The sequence below is a fragment of the Onychomys torridus genome, chromosome 14 (genome assembly GCF_903995425.1).
Source record: "Onychomys torridus chromosome 14, mOncTor1.1, whole genome shotgun sequence".
NCBI classification, from domain to species: Eukaryota; Metazoa; Chordata; class Mammalia; order Rodentia; family Cricetidae; genus Onychomys; species Onychomys torridus.
The window spans coordinates 21897910-21914574 of NC_050456.1; the positions used below are offsets into that span (position 1 = coordinate 21897910).

At 43.1% G+C, this 16665-nt stretch overlaps 1 protein-coding gene across 2 annotated transcripts in view; it reads left to right on the forward strand.

Moving 5' to 3' along the window:
* The window catches only part of Akap6 (A-kinase anchoring protein 6), a 432518-nt gene that overhangs the window by 195693 nt on the left and 220160 nt on the right, over nucleotides 1-16665 (forward strand). For both annotated transcript variants that reach the window (XM_036205359.1, XM_036205360.1), the window contains exon 5: nucleotides 13406-13528. In XM_036205359.1, coding sequence (XP_036061252.1) covers nucleotides 13406-13528 — 123 coding nt within the window. The remainder of the gene's footprint in view (nucleotides 1-13405; nucleotides 13529-16665) is intronic.

Consider the following 16665-nt stretch of genomic DNA (forward strand, 5'->3'; position numbering starts at 1 on the left):
ACTCACTCTATCGTCCAAGTTGATCTCAGACTTGCAGTGCCCTTCCTGGTGCAGCATCTTGAGTGTTGAGATTTAGTGAGAGGCACTGTGCTTGGGTGAGCTTTGTAGTTTTAGGATATATTCTTGTCACACCACTGCATTGATTATTTTATGAAGTTCCATACCTTACCATATTATGAACCTTACTATGAACCTAGAGAATGGCCATCAATTATGTTGGAAAACACAAGAGTAAGAACCTTTGGTCTCTGGTCTCAGTTTTGAAAAATAAACAACAAACAAATTTCATTGATTGGTCTTAGGTCTGGAGTTTTATGTAAGGCTGGCTGTGAGAAACAGCAAGAGAAGTTCTGTGTAAAGCATTCCCTGGGACATGTCACTTCAACATGGCTAACTCTGCCACGTGGGACTCTGGATGAATGTCTCTTGGAAAATCTTAATGGCATGTGAAAGCGAGGCTGTGACATTAACAAGCTTGGAAGTGTGAAACTATTCCCTATGCCTTCTCAGCACTTCAACATGGCGAGGAACAGACATCTTAAAGGAATCAGGTCCTGAAACAGATATCTGGGAGGGATTGGGCCTGGCTACAGTTTATAAAATGCATCATATTGGTGTAGTGGGTAGCTGTTTCAGCTTTGACCTGGAAGTACTACCCCCATTGAGGCTTTGGTAACTGTCATGTCTACAAGGCCAGGCCCAGACAGGAGTGCTTAAGACCCAAGATCTGGATGCACTGGCTCTCTTGGTTCCTGGACCCTGGACAATGGAGGTAGACTGAGCAGAGTTCTCCAGAGAACACTGCTGGACTGCGACACACCTTTCCAGGACCCTGTAACCTATCCCTTCACTTGTAAGTTACCCCACAAAATAAACCTCCCTTTTAACTGTGTGGAGTTGTCTAATACTACAACCAATATATTGGAAACATTTATCTTGGTAGACTCCCCTTTGTCACATCCGCCGAGACTGTTGTTTGCCCTCTGTTCATACAAGGTAGGGAAGACTCATTCCCAAAGCGTAGGTTCTATGTCAAGCTTGTTCATGATGTCAGCCCGTGTCTGAGCCTGAGGGTCCCACTGTCCAAAGCAGACTGGCCAGAACGTTCACTGTGAATAAAAGCTTCATCAAGGAAAGATGCTTCTGTAAGTCAGACCTGGGTGCTTTCCAGTCTTCAGGCTGAAGAATGAGGATGTTGGCTTACATCCCAGGAAGCTGGTGGCTCCATATGGTTCCCACGTGAAGCCCTGACCTCTGTGCTTTAGCTAGGAGTGAAGGAAGTAATTGCGTTTTGTTCTTTCTTGAATGCATTAAGAAAACCATGTTGGCAAAGTATCACTTATCCTTGATGTTCTGACTTGTTTTTTTTCTGGAAGCTCTTCAGAATTACTTGTGTGTATGTGTGTGTGTGTGTGTGTGTGTGTGTGTGTGTGTGTGTGTGTGTGTGTGAGAGAGAGAGAGAGAGAGAGAGAGAGAGAGAGAGAGAGAGAGAGAGATTACAACTTACAATGTAATATTTTAACCTTTTCTTCCTTTCTGACCCCCAAATTAAAGATGACATAGCCAATGAAACATTTTTGTTATGATCTCCTTATTTTCTGTAGCCTAGAGAAGATTTGTATTTCCATTTTCAAAATAAATATTTGGATTTGAATTTACATGTACAATTTAAAGATTCAGGAATGCTACGTTCCTTGTCCTGGCCTTGGCCCATCCCAAGTGTTCTATGGTTTGGTGCATCGTGTTTAAGAGACTGCTGACCAAGGTCTGCTTAATGAGGTATAGGATTTGTAAAATCATGCTGCTGACACATTCTACCTAGGAAATCAGATGATAAGGAACCCCTAGAGAGAGTCCTGGTAAGATATAAAAAAGAAGAATGCTCAGAAGCACAGTAGACATCGCAAAGGGAAAGTCACACTCAGTAGGAACACATTTCTGAGCACCATGTTCTAGTGAATGAAAGGCTTCCCTGGTGCTGCATGGTCGCAAAACAGGATGGCTGAGAAGGCAGACTCTGCAGCCATCTCTAAATTAAACCCCATCTTACCCTTTGGTGCTAAACATAGCGTCGTATTATTTTGGGTAAGTATTATTTTGACCGTTTGGTGCCTCAGCTGCATCCCCCATTTAATAGAATTACTGATCCAGCATATGACAGAGTCTGGCAAGAGGATCATGAGTTTAAGGACATCCTGGACAACACACGGAGGTCAAAGCCATCCTGTACCTAGCAAGACACTATCTCAGAAGAGCACCGCCCAAACAAAATAGGCACATGATGTAAGGTTTGGACAACCAAATGTGCTTAAGTGTCTAAAGAGCCCCAAATATTACTCACCACCCTCATAGCTTGCTTCCTCCTTCATCAGTGAGTCCCCAAGGTCACGTTGAAGTCAGCTTTCTCCACAATCCCCACCCACATTGTTCAAGCCTATCCCTCCCATATCTTGGGACCCTTAGTGGATACCCCAGTTTCCTGTACCTCTTCTTTGTGAGACTCTGGGCTTCGTGCCATGACAGATGATGTTTATATTGTATTAGAGCTGATTTTCTCCTAATTGGTCCAATAATTTTAGCTAATGCACTTCTCTGTCATCTTAGGAAGTTTATGTAGATAAATTTATGCAATGACTATGTGTTCACACAAATATAAACAGCATTCTAGTTTATAATATTGCCACACAGCATCCTTATAAATAATATGTACTTATTTATTTGTAAATATGAATATTTATAACATATTTATAATTACATGCTTATAAATAATTCCCACAGTAAATGTAACCAGAAGGAGGGTGATTATACTATTTTATGTACAGAAAGGGGAAAGGCCTCCAATAGGTTTATAATTGTCCATCAAACTCCCCATGGATCAAGATGGGAAGATGAAGAAAAGATTCTGGAAAAATAGCAATAAACTTGGGAGAGGAACATTTAAGGTTGATCTTGAAGGACAGATACAGGAAATAAACTGCAAGACCTTGAGAGACTGTGTGGAAGACACCAAAGATCGGTTCCCCATCAAGTCAAACTATAAGTAAGAAGGAGGGTGAGCCATCCAGACTACAGTGTGAAGTCAGGAGGAATGAATGCTACTCAGTTTGGTACCCTCATTTCACAGCCAGAGCCTGTCTCTCCCGGTCCAGGAGTGCTTCCTGTTAGAGCGTCCTGTCTCTTGTTTCCACCACATCTCAAGTCCTCCCCTTCCCCTAAGATCTCACTAACCTACGTGTGGTGCCACACAGCTGCTGGGTCTTTATTTTTAAGACCTTGAGGGACTTTCAAGAGGTTTCTCTTCTGCGAGTTTAGTTTATAAAGAGAAATTTCACTGTCAATGTTCAGGTACAACCAGAACCACTGAGACAAAGCCCAAGGAGCTGGTGTGTAGAAACTCGAGTGTACGGCAGTTTTGGGCATCACAGTGCAGAGCACACAGTGGGTCTTCTGTTTACAGCCTGCTCCTGGGTCATCTCATCTATGCGATAGTTTCCAGCACCACTTGCATGTCGCTGTCGTGGACTAGATCCTCCTGCAGAGTTCCAAGCTCACAAACTGTCTTCTTTGCTAGACCTTGTGAGTGAGTGAGTCAGTCCAGAAAGGAAAGTCAGGATCACTAACATGTTTCCGATCTTCTTATGAACTTCGCGTGTTCCCAGTCTTCCTACAACCCTCTTCTGAACTTCCTCTTCCTTCTTTCAAGGAATGGTACCTCCAACCTAATTAGAAAGTTGGCGGTTATCTCGGACTCTAGCATCTTTATCCTCTGCTGTTAGCAAACGGTCTGGTCCACTCCACCCTCTGGCATTCTCTATAAACTAGCGTATTCTGTCCATGTTCATTGGGCTGGCTAGTTTTTGTCAAGTTGTCCCATACTTGGGTCATCCAGGAAGAGGGACCCTCAGTTGAGGAGTTGCCATTAAATTGTTGTATGGCCCTATCTGTGGGGGCATTTTATTAAATGTTAATTGATGTAGGAAGACACAGTCCACTGTGGGCGGAGCTATCCCTCAGCAGGTAAACTACTAAGAAGTAGCTTGGTGAGCCAGAGGAAGCGAGCTAGGAAACAGTGTCCTTTGTCCCTCCTCTAGTTCCTGCCTTGACTTCCCTCAGTGACAGACTGTAATCTGTCAGCCAAATGAGCTGTCTCTATCCCAGTTAGTTCTGGTCAGTGTTTTTATCACAGCAACAGAAAGCAAACTTAGGATACTTAGCATTGTATTTTCTACGTTCACTCAGTTTTCCAGTCATTTATAAGGAATTTTTTAGTTCAAAGGTTTGATGTACCCGATCACACAAGTTAGCATCCCAATGCCCTGCCCTCTGAGCTGTTTCAGAGTGTGGATCCCTGGTCTGTGAATCCTAGAGCCTGGTACAATTTCTGATTCACTGTAAATTCTTAATAAATAACATGTTTAAAAATGACTTAATATACATATGTACATATTTGTGGAGTTTAACAAAAAAAAAAAAAGGTAATTTAATATTTAATTCAGCTGGCCTAGTGTGACCCGAAGCAGAGAATATATACACAAGTTTAACCAGCAGCATTGGAAACTGTATTATTCTCGAAGCCCTTGTCTTTTTACTTTGGACTCCAGGACTCTTGTCCAAAGGTTGCCTATGAAAACTTGAAAATGAGCAGTTGTGCTTTGATACTTGAGGATGTGGTGCTCATCCACTGACCGTGCACTGTGGTCCAGTGTGTAACTTTTTGAACCTCATTTCCCTCACTTGAAATTGGGGTGTTTTTGAAGCAGGCAGACTCCAAGGGGTGCTTGAAGACTGCCTGTGTGCTTTCTGTCTCTTGGCTCGTCTGTAATCAAGTACTCACCGAGTGGTGTCTTCTGCTGATTGGCCGCCCTGAAGTTCTCCGGCAGTTGTTACATTTTCTTGTTCACATGATATTCACTGCACGTGGGATTTTGATCTTTTTTCTAAGAACGAGAGCCTTGTTGTTATGAAAGAAGTGCGTGTTTCCTAGAGAAAGTTTAGACTAGGTAACAACTCAACAATCACCTGTAATCTTTTGAGAAGTTGTCATACTCTGCGAACACTCCATTAGTCCACATGCGTTCTTGTAGAAGGCATTTGATTTGTCAGGTCTGAATCAGGAAAGCATTTGAGGCAAATCCCCAGAGGATTATAGGAACACATTCTGCTCCACACTTCAGTGTCAAGGAGCGGCCTCTTGTTGTTTGAAAACTTTATGGGAATGGAAGAAAATATTGCTTACTGAAGATGATTAGTTCCCCCTAACAAAATGGATGGGGGAGAATTTGAGCTGTGGATAAGAGACACCAGAAAGGAAAGAGGAGAGAAAGGGAGAAGAAGAGAAAAAAGGACAGAGGAATAAAGTGGGAGTCCACAGGGGTCTTGGATCAGGACTTACTTGCTAAAGGATTAAATGGATATAACACATTCACGAATACAGAATGAAGCGGGCCTGCTGTCTCTTGTCCACCAGGGAGGGATGGACAAAGGCCTGGACCAGGTCAGGAAGCCTTCCACATCCAAGAGGCCACATGGCCCCTCCCCCCCCCCATGATTATTAAAGCGCCCTGTATCCTCAGACAAGACCATGCCCATTGGGCCAACCCACTCCATCCCATGGGTCATTAGACTGAACAGCCAAGTTTCCCCAGCAGAGGAAGGAAGCATAAGACAAGAGAAGGGCTGGGAGAAGAAGGAGAAAAGAGAACTTAGAAGAGGAAGAAAGCCCTAAAATCCAAGCGGGCACAGGAGTGGCTGAGTGGCATGGCCAGGGCCAAGCTGGTGCAGAGTCGTGGAGTAAGAGCCAGTAGCAGAGGGTATTAATACCCTTTTTTTCTCTCTAGGCAACCACGAGGGCAAATCTCAATCTAGAGTGTGGTGTAGTGGTCCAAATCTGGAAGAAGATTCCTAAATAATCATTCCATAGTTTTATGACTTTAAGAGAAATGCATAACACTTCCATGCCCTAGTGTTTTTATCGGTGCATTGGGAAATCTGTCAAGGATTCAAAACAGTTGGCAATTATTAAAATAGTTGGGATGTAGAACTGGAATGTTAAGCATTTAAAGTCATGCCTCTGCTTATTGAAAAACCTACAGTTAGACCACTTAAAGGGGCTAGAGAGAGAGGGATCAGTGATTAAGAGCACTGGCTGCTTTTCCAGAGGACCCAGGTTTGAGTCCCTGTTCCCACACAGCAGCTCACAGCTATTTGTAGCTCCAGTTTCAAGGGACCCACGGTCTTCTTCTGGCTTCCTTGGGTGCTACACGCAGGCAAAACACCTATACAAGTACAGTGAAAATAAGTAAATCTTTAGAAAAAAACATGTTAATTGTTAATGTTCTAAATTCAAAGGTATGAATGTATCAGATATTTAGAGGCAAATGAAGATCAACTAAGCTGTTCAAGTTTCCCTGTAGGTTTGGGGGTGCTCAAGATAGAGTCCTACTTAGAGGAAACCTGCAAATCTTAGGGCATGGCGAGGTTACCTGGGAGCATGCCCAGCTCCACTTCTCACAGTTATTAAGTGTTTGAGTCCGGCCATGTCTCAGCTTCCTCCTTATGAAGCAGAATGTGTGGGAATCTTCTGGGGGTTCTTGTGAGAATTAAAATAAGGCTTGACAAATAAATGCTCAGTTAATATATATTAATTACCAATAGTTTATTACCATTTTCAGTTTATTCTGAATATTTTAAGCCTTTTAAATTAAAATTTCATGCTATACATTCCAGTCTTGCTCCTAGAATCTTTGATAATTTGTCTAAATGAATAGGAAGTGACTGAGGTCAGAGTCTCCAATTCTTTAAAGGAATCCTTCCCCACTGTAAGCCAGATATCTTTCTGGGCTCTTCCCTTTGAGATCACTGTCAATAGGACAGGAAGGTCTACAGATTTTCAACTCAGTTTCCCTCTTGTTAACTCTGAGCTCAGAATGGACCTCCTCTAGCTGGTGAGATTTAGATAATGCTATTTTGTGATTTTTTGTTTGTTTGTTTTCAGCCTATGGTTTTGCCCTTTCCTTCAGGGACAGGTGCACTGGAATGCTTTTATATTCTAAAGCTACTCATGAACCTCTAGATAGGAAGCTAATGTTTCCTGAGGCATTAAGTTCCCACTGGCTGAAACCGCATCTCTCTTCGGTCTTTGCTCTCTTCTCTCCTGTTCTGGGCTTTGTGAACAGGAAGGGGTAGATGAGGGAAGGGGCAGAGTCCCAAGAGAACTATTTTTAATTCCTAGGACTTTACCTCGGACCTTTGCATGTGCTGACACAGAAGTGTGTAGATACATGGTTGGGAAGAGAGGGGCTGCATTTGGAGTGTGATTGTACAAAAACCTAAAATAGACATTTCAGAGAAGAATTCTGTGTAAGAATTATATTCAGAAATATGTGAATCTACACACTGGAGGATGTTCACATAAATCAGTGCATAATTTTACTTCGAAGTGGTTTTCTAATTTGCTGGCTTAAGAGCCAAAATAAAGCTGTACTGTGGGGGGACTGTGATGTCCCATGACTGTTACTTGTTGGTGGCCCCACTGCTAAAGATTTGTTCCCAAGAATATGGCTTTCTCCTAGCCACCCCAAAGTTGTCAGATTTTATTATGAAATGTTTGGCTATTAATAGAAACATTTGTTAGTGGCATCCTCGCCAACCTGCAGGTTTCCTGGCTGCTCTCTCTTTAATGGCTCACAGATGTTGGGCACAGGACCATGGCTGTCTCTCTGAGTACCCAGAGCAGTTGCTACCCCGTCAGGCTGTGGCTGTGTGGGGACTTTTCTATCCCTTTTCTCAGCAGAACCTAGCACAGTGCTGTACACTTACTGAGCAATCGTGTGTGTGTGTGTGTGTGTGTGTGTGTGTGTGTGTGTGTGTGTGTACAGAGACAGGGAGAACTATTTTACCTGTTTAGGTATCAACATTTTACTTTCAAAGGATGAGCTTTTGATGCTTGTTATCAGTATCAATAATTATATTGAAGTTTTGTAGGTTGAGACATAGCATTCATGCATGTGTGTGCGTGTTCTATATGTTTGCATAGAGAAATGGGTAAATTGGTGTGCATGTACATGTAGAGGCCAGAGATATCTGCATAGAGTACTCCCATCTTACTCTTTGAGACAGCGTCTCTCACTTAGCTCGGAGCTTACCACTTGTCTTAGTTGGCTGGCCATTATGTTCCAGGGACCTTTCTATCATCATAGCAACTGTGAGTTCCTAAGGGTGACATGTAAAGTCCAGAAGTTTGTATCTCACAATTACCCCCTCTCCCAACATCCTGCTCATTCTTTCAAGCCTCCTCTTCTGCGATATTGCATGAGCCTTGGCAGTGCCAGTGCAGGTTGAGATAGATGTCTTGTTGAGGTATGAGTGGCCCTTTAATGCACCTTCTCTGATAATTATCATGTAATCTCAAAAATGAATATTATCACCTGTATTTTGCAGGTGATGGGACTGATGTTCAAAGGTGGGAAGTAACTCATGTAGTAACTCTTGGAACCAAATTCAGTTCCATTTGGTTCCACCACTTAATGTCCACATTGGCTCATGATGAGTATTCTCTTTCTCTCTCTGTCTCTCTGTCTCTGTCTCTCTCTCTCTCTCCACCTCTGTCTCTGTATTTCTCTCTCTCTTTTAATATACCATCTCTGTTTCCCCTACATAATCTTTATTTATTTCTAACTTTCAGTTTCTGTGAAGAAAGACTACCATTAAATCAGCCCATCTTCCATGCTATTGTATGGCACCAGTGGGACTCTGTAGCTGGGTACCGAGTCACTCCCCTTCTGGTTCCAGGGCAGTGGATAGTTGTCCTTACCTTCTGCCCTTACTGGTCTCATCTGTACCCTGAGAACGACAGTGGTCACTACCTCATGTAGTCATCCCAGGTCCCAAGTGGTTTATTTTATATAAAATGCTTACGACAGGTCCCGGCCCGCAGTGAGGGCTGTTTATTATTTCAGCTAGAATCATCTGGATGAATTCACTGAGCCCTTATCTGTGGAATTCTGAGAGAGTGACAATTAGGTTTTAAAGATTTAAAATGCTCACCAACAGAAGTTGCCATTTTTCTCCATACAGTTAAGTAGTTGACACTTGCAAGGCTCTTCAGGGTAGCCCTGTCCGAAAGCAGCTGATTTAGTCTAGCCTGGGTCTGAGTTCTATGCCAGGAGATCGAATTCAGGTGTGTGTAGTACACATCCAAATGACAGGCACCACAGGGAAACTGGCCATTTGGGAAGTGGCCCACTGCCATCTGATAAACCACTCCCTCAGGGGGTAAACTGAGTCACTCACCTATAGTAAGGCACAGGTGGAATGGTCTTGTTCAGGCATTGAACTTCCTTTGACGTTCCCCTCAGTGTGTTAGGAGGGGAATCTGTAGTGATCCTCCTGTTGAGCTCCTTTCAAAGAGGGGGGCAGAAAATAAATCAGTGTGGAAGGAGAAAGACTGAGGAGCCATGGAGCTTACCTCAGTGTGTGGAGTTGAGGGGCACTCGTCAGCTGGTTACCACGTGTCTCTGGAGGCCTCCCTCCTTTGGGCAGTGTGGTACCCTGGAAGGAACAGACTTCGGAGTAAGATGTGGGTTCAAGTCATGCCCCTGGCTCTGGACAAATCACTCATAGACATATTTCCTCGTTGATAAAGTGGCCTCAGTCACTACCTCCTCCCAGAGCTGGACTTCCTGCTGCATGATCTCCCTGCCCTTTGGAGAAATGGCTTTCAATTTTGATTTAAAAGTAATAGAAACTTAAAAAAAAAAAGAAAAAAACCCTATGACTATGAATCCCTAAGTCAGGGCCATGTCTTCTCTCCCTGTGCACGGCCATGTCCTGGCCTCTTATCCAGTGTTTGAAAGGCCGGCCTCTTTACTGTGGGTACTGGTATCTTCGCCTGTGGGATGAGTAGTCAGCCTGACAGTTTATGTTAGTGAGGAGAAGTTATCTATAGGAGGAGAGGAAGGAAATACAAGAAATGAGGAGAATTTGTAGCCTGTAAATGTCTGTCATTGCCGACTCTAGCAAACATTATTATTATTGTTACTGGTAAGTGTGAGATCTCATTTTATTTCTTAGTAATTAAAGAAACAGATGCTTTAGAAAATTTAAAAGTAAGTTTAGCATAAACAAAGCAAATAAAAGAACATCTCAGGACAGAACTTTGAAAATATACATGATCTGGCGTGGAGGTGTCCTGCTGACCAGTGATAACAGGGCTGAGCCCAGGGTTCTTCCCTTCCAGGCTCAGCTGCCAAGTTTTCTTCTGGGTTCTGAATCCTGTGTTGGCCCCATTGAGATTTCTCAGATTGTATCAGATGCGAGTGTGGGAAGGAGCCAGTGTGGACGGCAGCAGCTGAGGCAGGAAGGGCCGGGCCACCGGTGCCCGAGGCTCTGGTCACTCTCCGTGTGTATCTAGATGCCAGGCAGAAGAGACACGAAGGGCCAATAAGAAAAACGGGGCTGGGAATGACTGAGGCACTGGTTGAACTTTGAACCTGGAGGACTCCAGTGAGCCAGATGTGAATAAGGTGTGCTCTCCACGCAGTGCAGGCCAGTGCTGGCTGGGCAGGAGGACACCTGACTTCTGTAGCTAGCTTGGACGCCCCAGGTGAATCTGCTCTCAGAACACTAGAGAACACAGCCATGCATGGCCATACTAAACACAGGGAGGAACAAGTTTGGGTCCATACATGAGTTCTGTGTATAACCGAGTAAGTTTCTCACTATTTATAACAAACGCCTTTTTTTCTTATAAAATCCTATCAGAGTTCAGACATGCTTTCTATTCTGCTGGTATATATATTTTTCAAGACTGACCTGGAACTCTCTTTGTAGACCAGGCTGCCCTCAAACCCAGAGATCCACCTGCCTCTGCCATCTGAGTGCTGGGATTAAAAGCGTGCTCCACCACGCCCAGCTGTCTGCTTTATCTTTTAGTGTTCATTTATGTCTCACAGTGTGCTTATACATTGTAGGATGTTAGTAATATTGAAGGGAAGGATCCGTCTTCATTGTACTGTAATTTGAGCTGTACTTCAAAACAGATGTAGTTTCTAGATTTACCCCATTTCAGCATGTCGCTCTTCATGTTGGTCTCCATTTTCCTTTATCCACGCCACAAAGATGTCAGCAGATCCTCCAAAAGCGAGCATTGGCTGTGCATGCATCTACGTGTGAATGCACCTGTGAGTGGTACCTTCTTGGTCTTTCTAAGGAAGGGCATGTTCTGTGATGGGGATTGTACACAGTATCCTTGTGCGTAGAGCGCCCCACCCGGCATAGTACACAGAGGTTCTGAAACAGTGGGAAAAGCCAGGAGATAAACCCTCAAGAACTGAACGGACTCCAGTGAAACCAGATTTCCGTTATGCCATTTACATTCATATCCTAAAGCTACACACAAAAGCCACAGAAAGCTCTGATTTCCCTAAGAGAAAGTAGAACCTAGGTTTTGTTGCGAATAGGAACACAGACTTGTCACATTTCTGTTTTGATGGAGGAAACTTGGCATTGCCAAGAGAGAGGGAGGAGAATGTGCAGCAGATGGAGACTGGTGAGGATGGGCTGCAATCCAGAAGACATTTTCAGAGAAAAGACCCCATTTCTTTGATTCCAGCCCTGTTTTTGCTGACTGGCTGGGTTACACAGAGACACCATCCAGGAAGATTTCCCAGGGCCCTGCACTGCTAACCTGCGTTCGGAAATCTCAGCTCACCGTGCACAGTGTCTCTGTGAGGAAATCTGACACACGTGGTTTAAAACTCTCGGACTATGACCAGCCTCTGTGAGGGGCTTGGGCCTTCTCATATGTTTTTATTGTTGTTTGGGCATCAATTAATCATTTAGTAGAGATTATATTTAAAATAACAGGCTTACCTATTTGTCTTTTGGATTCAACTAGTTGTTTCCAAATCCTTTGCTTCCTGACTTTATCCACAGACCAATTTACATACAACAACTCAAGTCAAACCTAACAGTAAGTGGTAGTTGATACGCATACTAAACCTATGATTTCCATCTCCATTTTTAGTCATTTACACTCTCCTGTGGGTGATAGATAAAGCTTGTTTATGTGCTCACCATAAGCTCTCCATTTTTCCACAAACACTCCACTGTGGGAGCACCTTGTGATGGCGTGAGTTCCACCAGACTCTGCCGTGCACATCTGTGGGAAACATGTCAGGTGTGAGTTTGTAAAGTACTGAGAGCCTGGTAGGGAAGCCTGGGGTGGCGATTCTGAGCACGGGAACACATGGGCTCAGCACTCTAGCGAGAGTCTGTGGGCCTCTGCGACATTTCTGATCTCTCCCCTTCTCAACAGGAATGAGTCTCTGGGCTTTAATAGATCTGCTTTTCTCTTTTCTAGCCTCCTATCTCGTTTTCCTTTTTCTAATACTTCACTAGGGGCAAATTGCTCAAATTAAGGGTTATGAATCTTAAAAAAAATTATCTAGGATATACTAAATAATAAAACTCATCTTCTGAGAAGCATGACAAAGAAAATGAATTTCTACATATTGGTATTACCTTTGTCTTAGGATAGCTTCAGTAAGGTATTAAAATATCGACCAAAATTAGTCAAAGGTTAAAAGAAAAAAAAAAAAGAAAAAAAAAAAAAAAAAAGGCCTGATTAGTGTAAAGGGAACAGCGTAATGGAAACCGGCCCTTGCTTCATGTGACCTCCAGGTGGCGCTGTTGCCCCAGGTATGGAAAGCCGGCGCCAGGCTCCCTTTATAGCTGGATTTTTTCACTTTTTCAAAAATATTTTCTGTCTCTACAGATGTGTTCTTTTAAATGGTCAATAAAATTTTATAACCACTATTTGAAAAATCGCAAGATTATTGTGATTTGTGCTTCCCGGGCAAGGATATTTCTTTCGGTCCAGACGTTCTCAGGCAGTCAGGTGTCTACGTTTGGTCCGTGGCGCCCCTCTTCTGTCCTTCTCTCCTCCGGGGTCCCCGGGCTCAGCCACAGACACTTGAGCTGTGGGTGAGACTCATCGGGTATCTTTAGACACTGTTTAAATTTAAACTACCCTTCCTAGTTCAGCTAGAGGAGCTCAGCTCCATGCGCTCCGAATGGACATGGTCCTCTTTACACAAATGCCACCCCAAGCCAGTGGGAGATTTGGAGGTGGGCAGGGAGATGCTTGTCATGCCCTAGACATATTTTGAGGTCCTTTCCACAGTGCAGTCCATGGTCTAATCATATTCTCTAGGAAAGCGTTCCTAGATAAAAACCAGGAGGAGAGTTTGTTTCCTGTCTGGAAGGATTTCTGGAAATGTCATGGCAGAAAAAGAGCAGTATGGTGTTACCGTAATTTGAGGCAAAGTCTGGAATTTTTAAGATTGACGTTAAAAACAATCTACTAATTTCCCCTTGTGTTCTTCCTGTTTCTCGTCTCTCACAGGGGTTTGTGAACAAGCTGGATGAATTCATTCAGTGGCTGAACGAAGCCATGGAGACCACGGAGAACTGGACCCCTCCGAAAGCTGAGACCGACAGCCTTCGGCTCTACCTGGAGACACACTTGGTAGGCAGGATCGTGTTGTGTATTGCCGTTTCTGTCCAGGATTTCAACGTGATGCTGACTTGTTTAGGTCCGATAGCAACTTTAGTCATCAAAAGTCTTTAGATGCTAGCGAAGCCAGACTTCAGTGGGGTTGACCCACACGCTGAACACTTGCATGCATTTCAAGCAGTGGTATGACACCCAAGGCCTCCATATTTCAAACTGATGCTTTCAAAGCTTTTTCCAGAAAGGCCGCTATTTTAAAATACCTCAGAAAATCTTATTAGACCTGTGATGATTGAAGATTTCTCTCTTCTTGAAAGAAATAAATGAATACAAGAGAAAAATTTGATGATCATCCTGAAGCGTTCTAGAATTCTTGTAAAATTAATGAGCCTCTCATTATCAAGAAGGTCTATTTAATCTGTTCTACACTTGGCTATTTTAATAAAATATTTAAAATGATGATCTCCATCATTTCTGCTGCTACGTGGATTTTTCAGCAGATAATTAATACAACTGTCATTATACCGGCCCCTGTCTTAGGGAAAACCAGGGAGTAGTCATGGAAAACATTTGGTTGATTATGCTTTGGGTCTGTTCAAAGCAGGAGTTATAGACCAGGGCACAGTTGATGAACCTCAGGAGATTTGTACCAAATGCTTCAAATGGCCGATATCAATTATGAAGGGGTGGGAACCACGGAGTGGAGTCTGATAAAGCATGACGAAAAAGCACGTTGTCACAGGAAACGAAAACTCGAGCTTTAAGGAGCTCATCTTTATTCCTTTCACCGACAGACAAAAATTGACAAAGGCAATGAACACGGATCCTTGGGTACCCAACTGTGGGACTGATTTCTGCCCCTTTGACACGCTTAGAATTTGGATTAAGTGAGCGCCACATAGGGTCCCAAGCATAGGAGAGGCCAGAGAAGGACAAAAGAGAGGCAGGAAAGGAAGAACTCTAGTTGACTTAGTGTTGTGCTTGCAGCTCGGTTTATTAAATCACAGTGAAAATGGTCACAGCATCCAGTTGCTGCGTGCGGGTAGTCTTGTGGATGATCGAGGGGTGTGGTCTGATGGGGTGCAGCAATGCCCATGGCCCTAAGTGACTCTCTTGTATGTAGGTTTTGAAATACTGCCCTTAGCATTCCATTCCCTGTGGAATACGGTTTCCATTTTTTAGAGGGCATTTCATAATAGCAAGATAAAGATATTCAGTGCTTTATGATGTAAATTATATTAATTAGAATGTCAACTTTTCACTGGCATTGTTCTGACAGAAATTCTAATCTGTGTTTAAACAGGACTATATGAACTTTATTTCACATCAAGTGTGCTGTCTTAATTTTCTTGATTTAATATTTTATGGAAAACACACATTCAGCTGCTGAGGTTCCCGAGGGCACAAGGGCAGAAGGGTGCCACCTTAACTGTGGGTGACCTACCGAAAGGCAAGCACAGCACCTGCAGGCTGAGGACCCCTTCCTCGCTGAGTGATGTGCTCCTTTGTATCCCTGTCTCAGTTCTGTTACAGGAATTCTTGCCTGACATCCTCGGGCTGACTTCACCTCATTCTAGCCCAAAACTTCATGAGGGAATAATGGGTACCACTCTGTCTTATGTAGGTGCCACCAACTTCATATATCTAGTGTTAATGTAAAATGTTGCTAAGTCTGTGGAAGAAGTAAAATTTTAATGTGATCATTCCATTTAAATTGCCGCCTATGTCTACTCCTTACCCTACGCAGCCTTCACAATTGCAGACCTTTTTAGAAGTGACTATAATGAAGCTCAGTCATCCATACCTGCCTCAAGACTATGTTCTCATCCCAAACATGGGGGTCAATTCCCATTTGCTGTGGATCATCAAAGGGCCCTTCTTGAGATATCTCTCTTGGAGAGTGGTCTGTTTTTGTCAGAGGATTTTTTGGGGGGGGTTCTTTTTCTGACCATTCTGGCTGGAATAGATGTGATATAGGGACAGTTTGGTTATCTCTGTATCTCTGCTTTTTTTTTGAGACAGGGTTTCTCTGTGTAGCTTTGCGCCTTTCCTGGGACTCACTTGGTAGACGAGGCTGGCCTCGAACTCACAGAGATCCACCTGGCTCTGCCTCCCGAGTGCTGGGATTAAAGGCATGCACCACCACCACCTGGCTATCTCTGCTTTTAAATGGTGAGAAATTATGGTTTGCAGGCCAGTTCACTGTGAAGTCACAGTCCCGGATATTACTTCTGATGCTATGAATAACGCATGTGATAGCCACGTTAGCCTTCTGTGCACAAGACAGAAGTCTCTGAGAGTCACTGGACTGTTTACTAGGTCACAACCTAGGACAAGACTTGGTTTCTGTCTGTCCACATTATCTTCCTATCCTAGGTGTTGTCTATATCTTATTACATTATCATCATGCTAAATCAATATTCTTAGTCTCAAAAGGAGGCAAAAGCTACCTTCCTATAAAAACTATACAAGTGAGCCTCGAGATTCATATTTAGCTCAGCCTACACAAACCATTACTGTCTCCCAGTGAGTAAGCAAATGGGTTTTGCAATATTACTTAGTATTAGAGGTCAACAGACACATTTGTTAAACCATTTTTCTAGATTCTATGATTCAGTCATTAGTCTGCATGAATGTGAGACCCAAGAGTGATGTTCTCCTCTGGTGTAATACATTGGAATAGCTGGCATCTTCCAAAATTTACTGTAAAGAAAAACAAATACCAAAATAATAGTTGTACATTTATATCTTGATATTTAATTCAATTATTTTTCCATGACGGTAGCCAAGGTTTTTTTTTATTATTTTTTATTATTTTTTTACCAACACAAATCAATTAAAGCTTTGCAATGCCTTTCTGAGAGAGACATAGGAACTTTATTTTAGCTGTAGGAAACAGTGTGAAATTGTCATGGTACATCAGCGATTTTCCATGATAATTAATCATCTGCTTGCAACCTGGCTGCTTCTTCAAAAATACAATTCCCATCTTTTTAGAAACTGGCATTTTCAGGAAAATGTCATTTGGGGGTGGTGTGTTATGAGTATTGGCCACTCTCCTTCTTTGAAACCAGTTTTAGAAGTAATGTTGTATAACGGCGTCCCTTTTCTTTCTCTTCTCTTCCCTTCCTATCTTCTTCAAAACAGCTTTA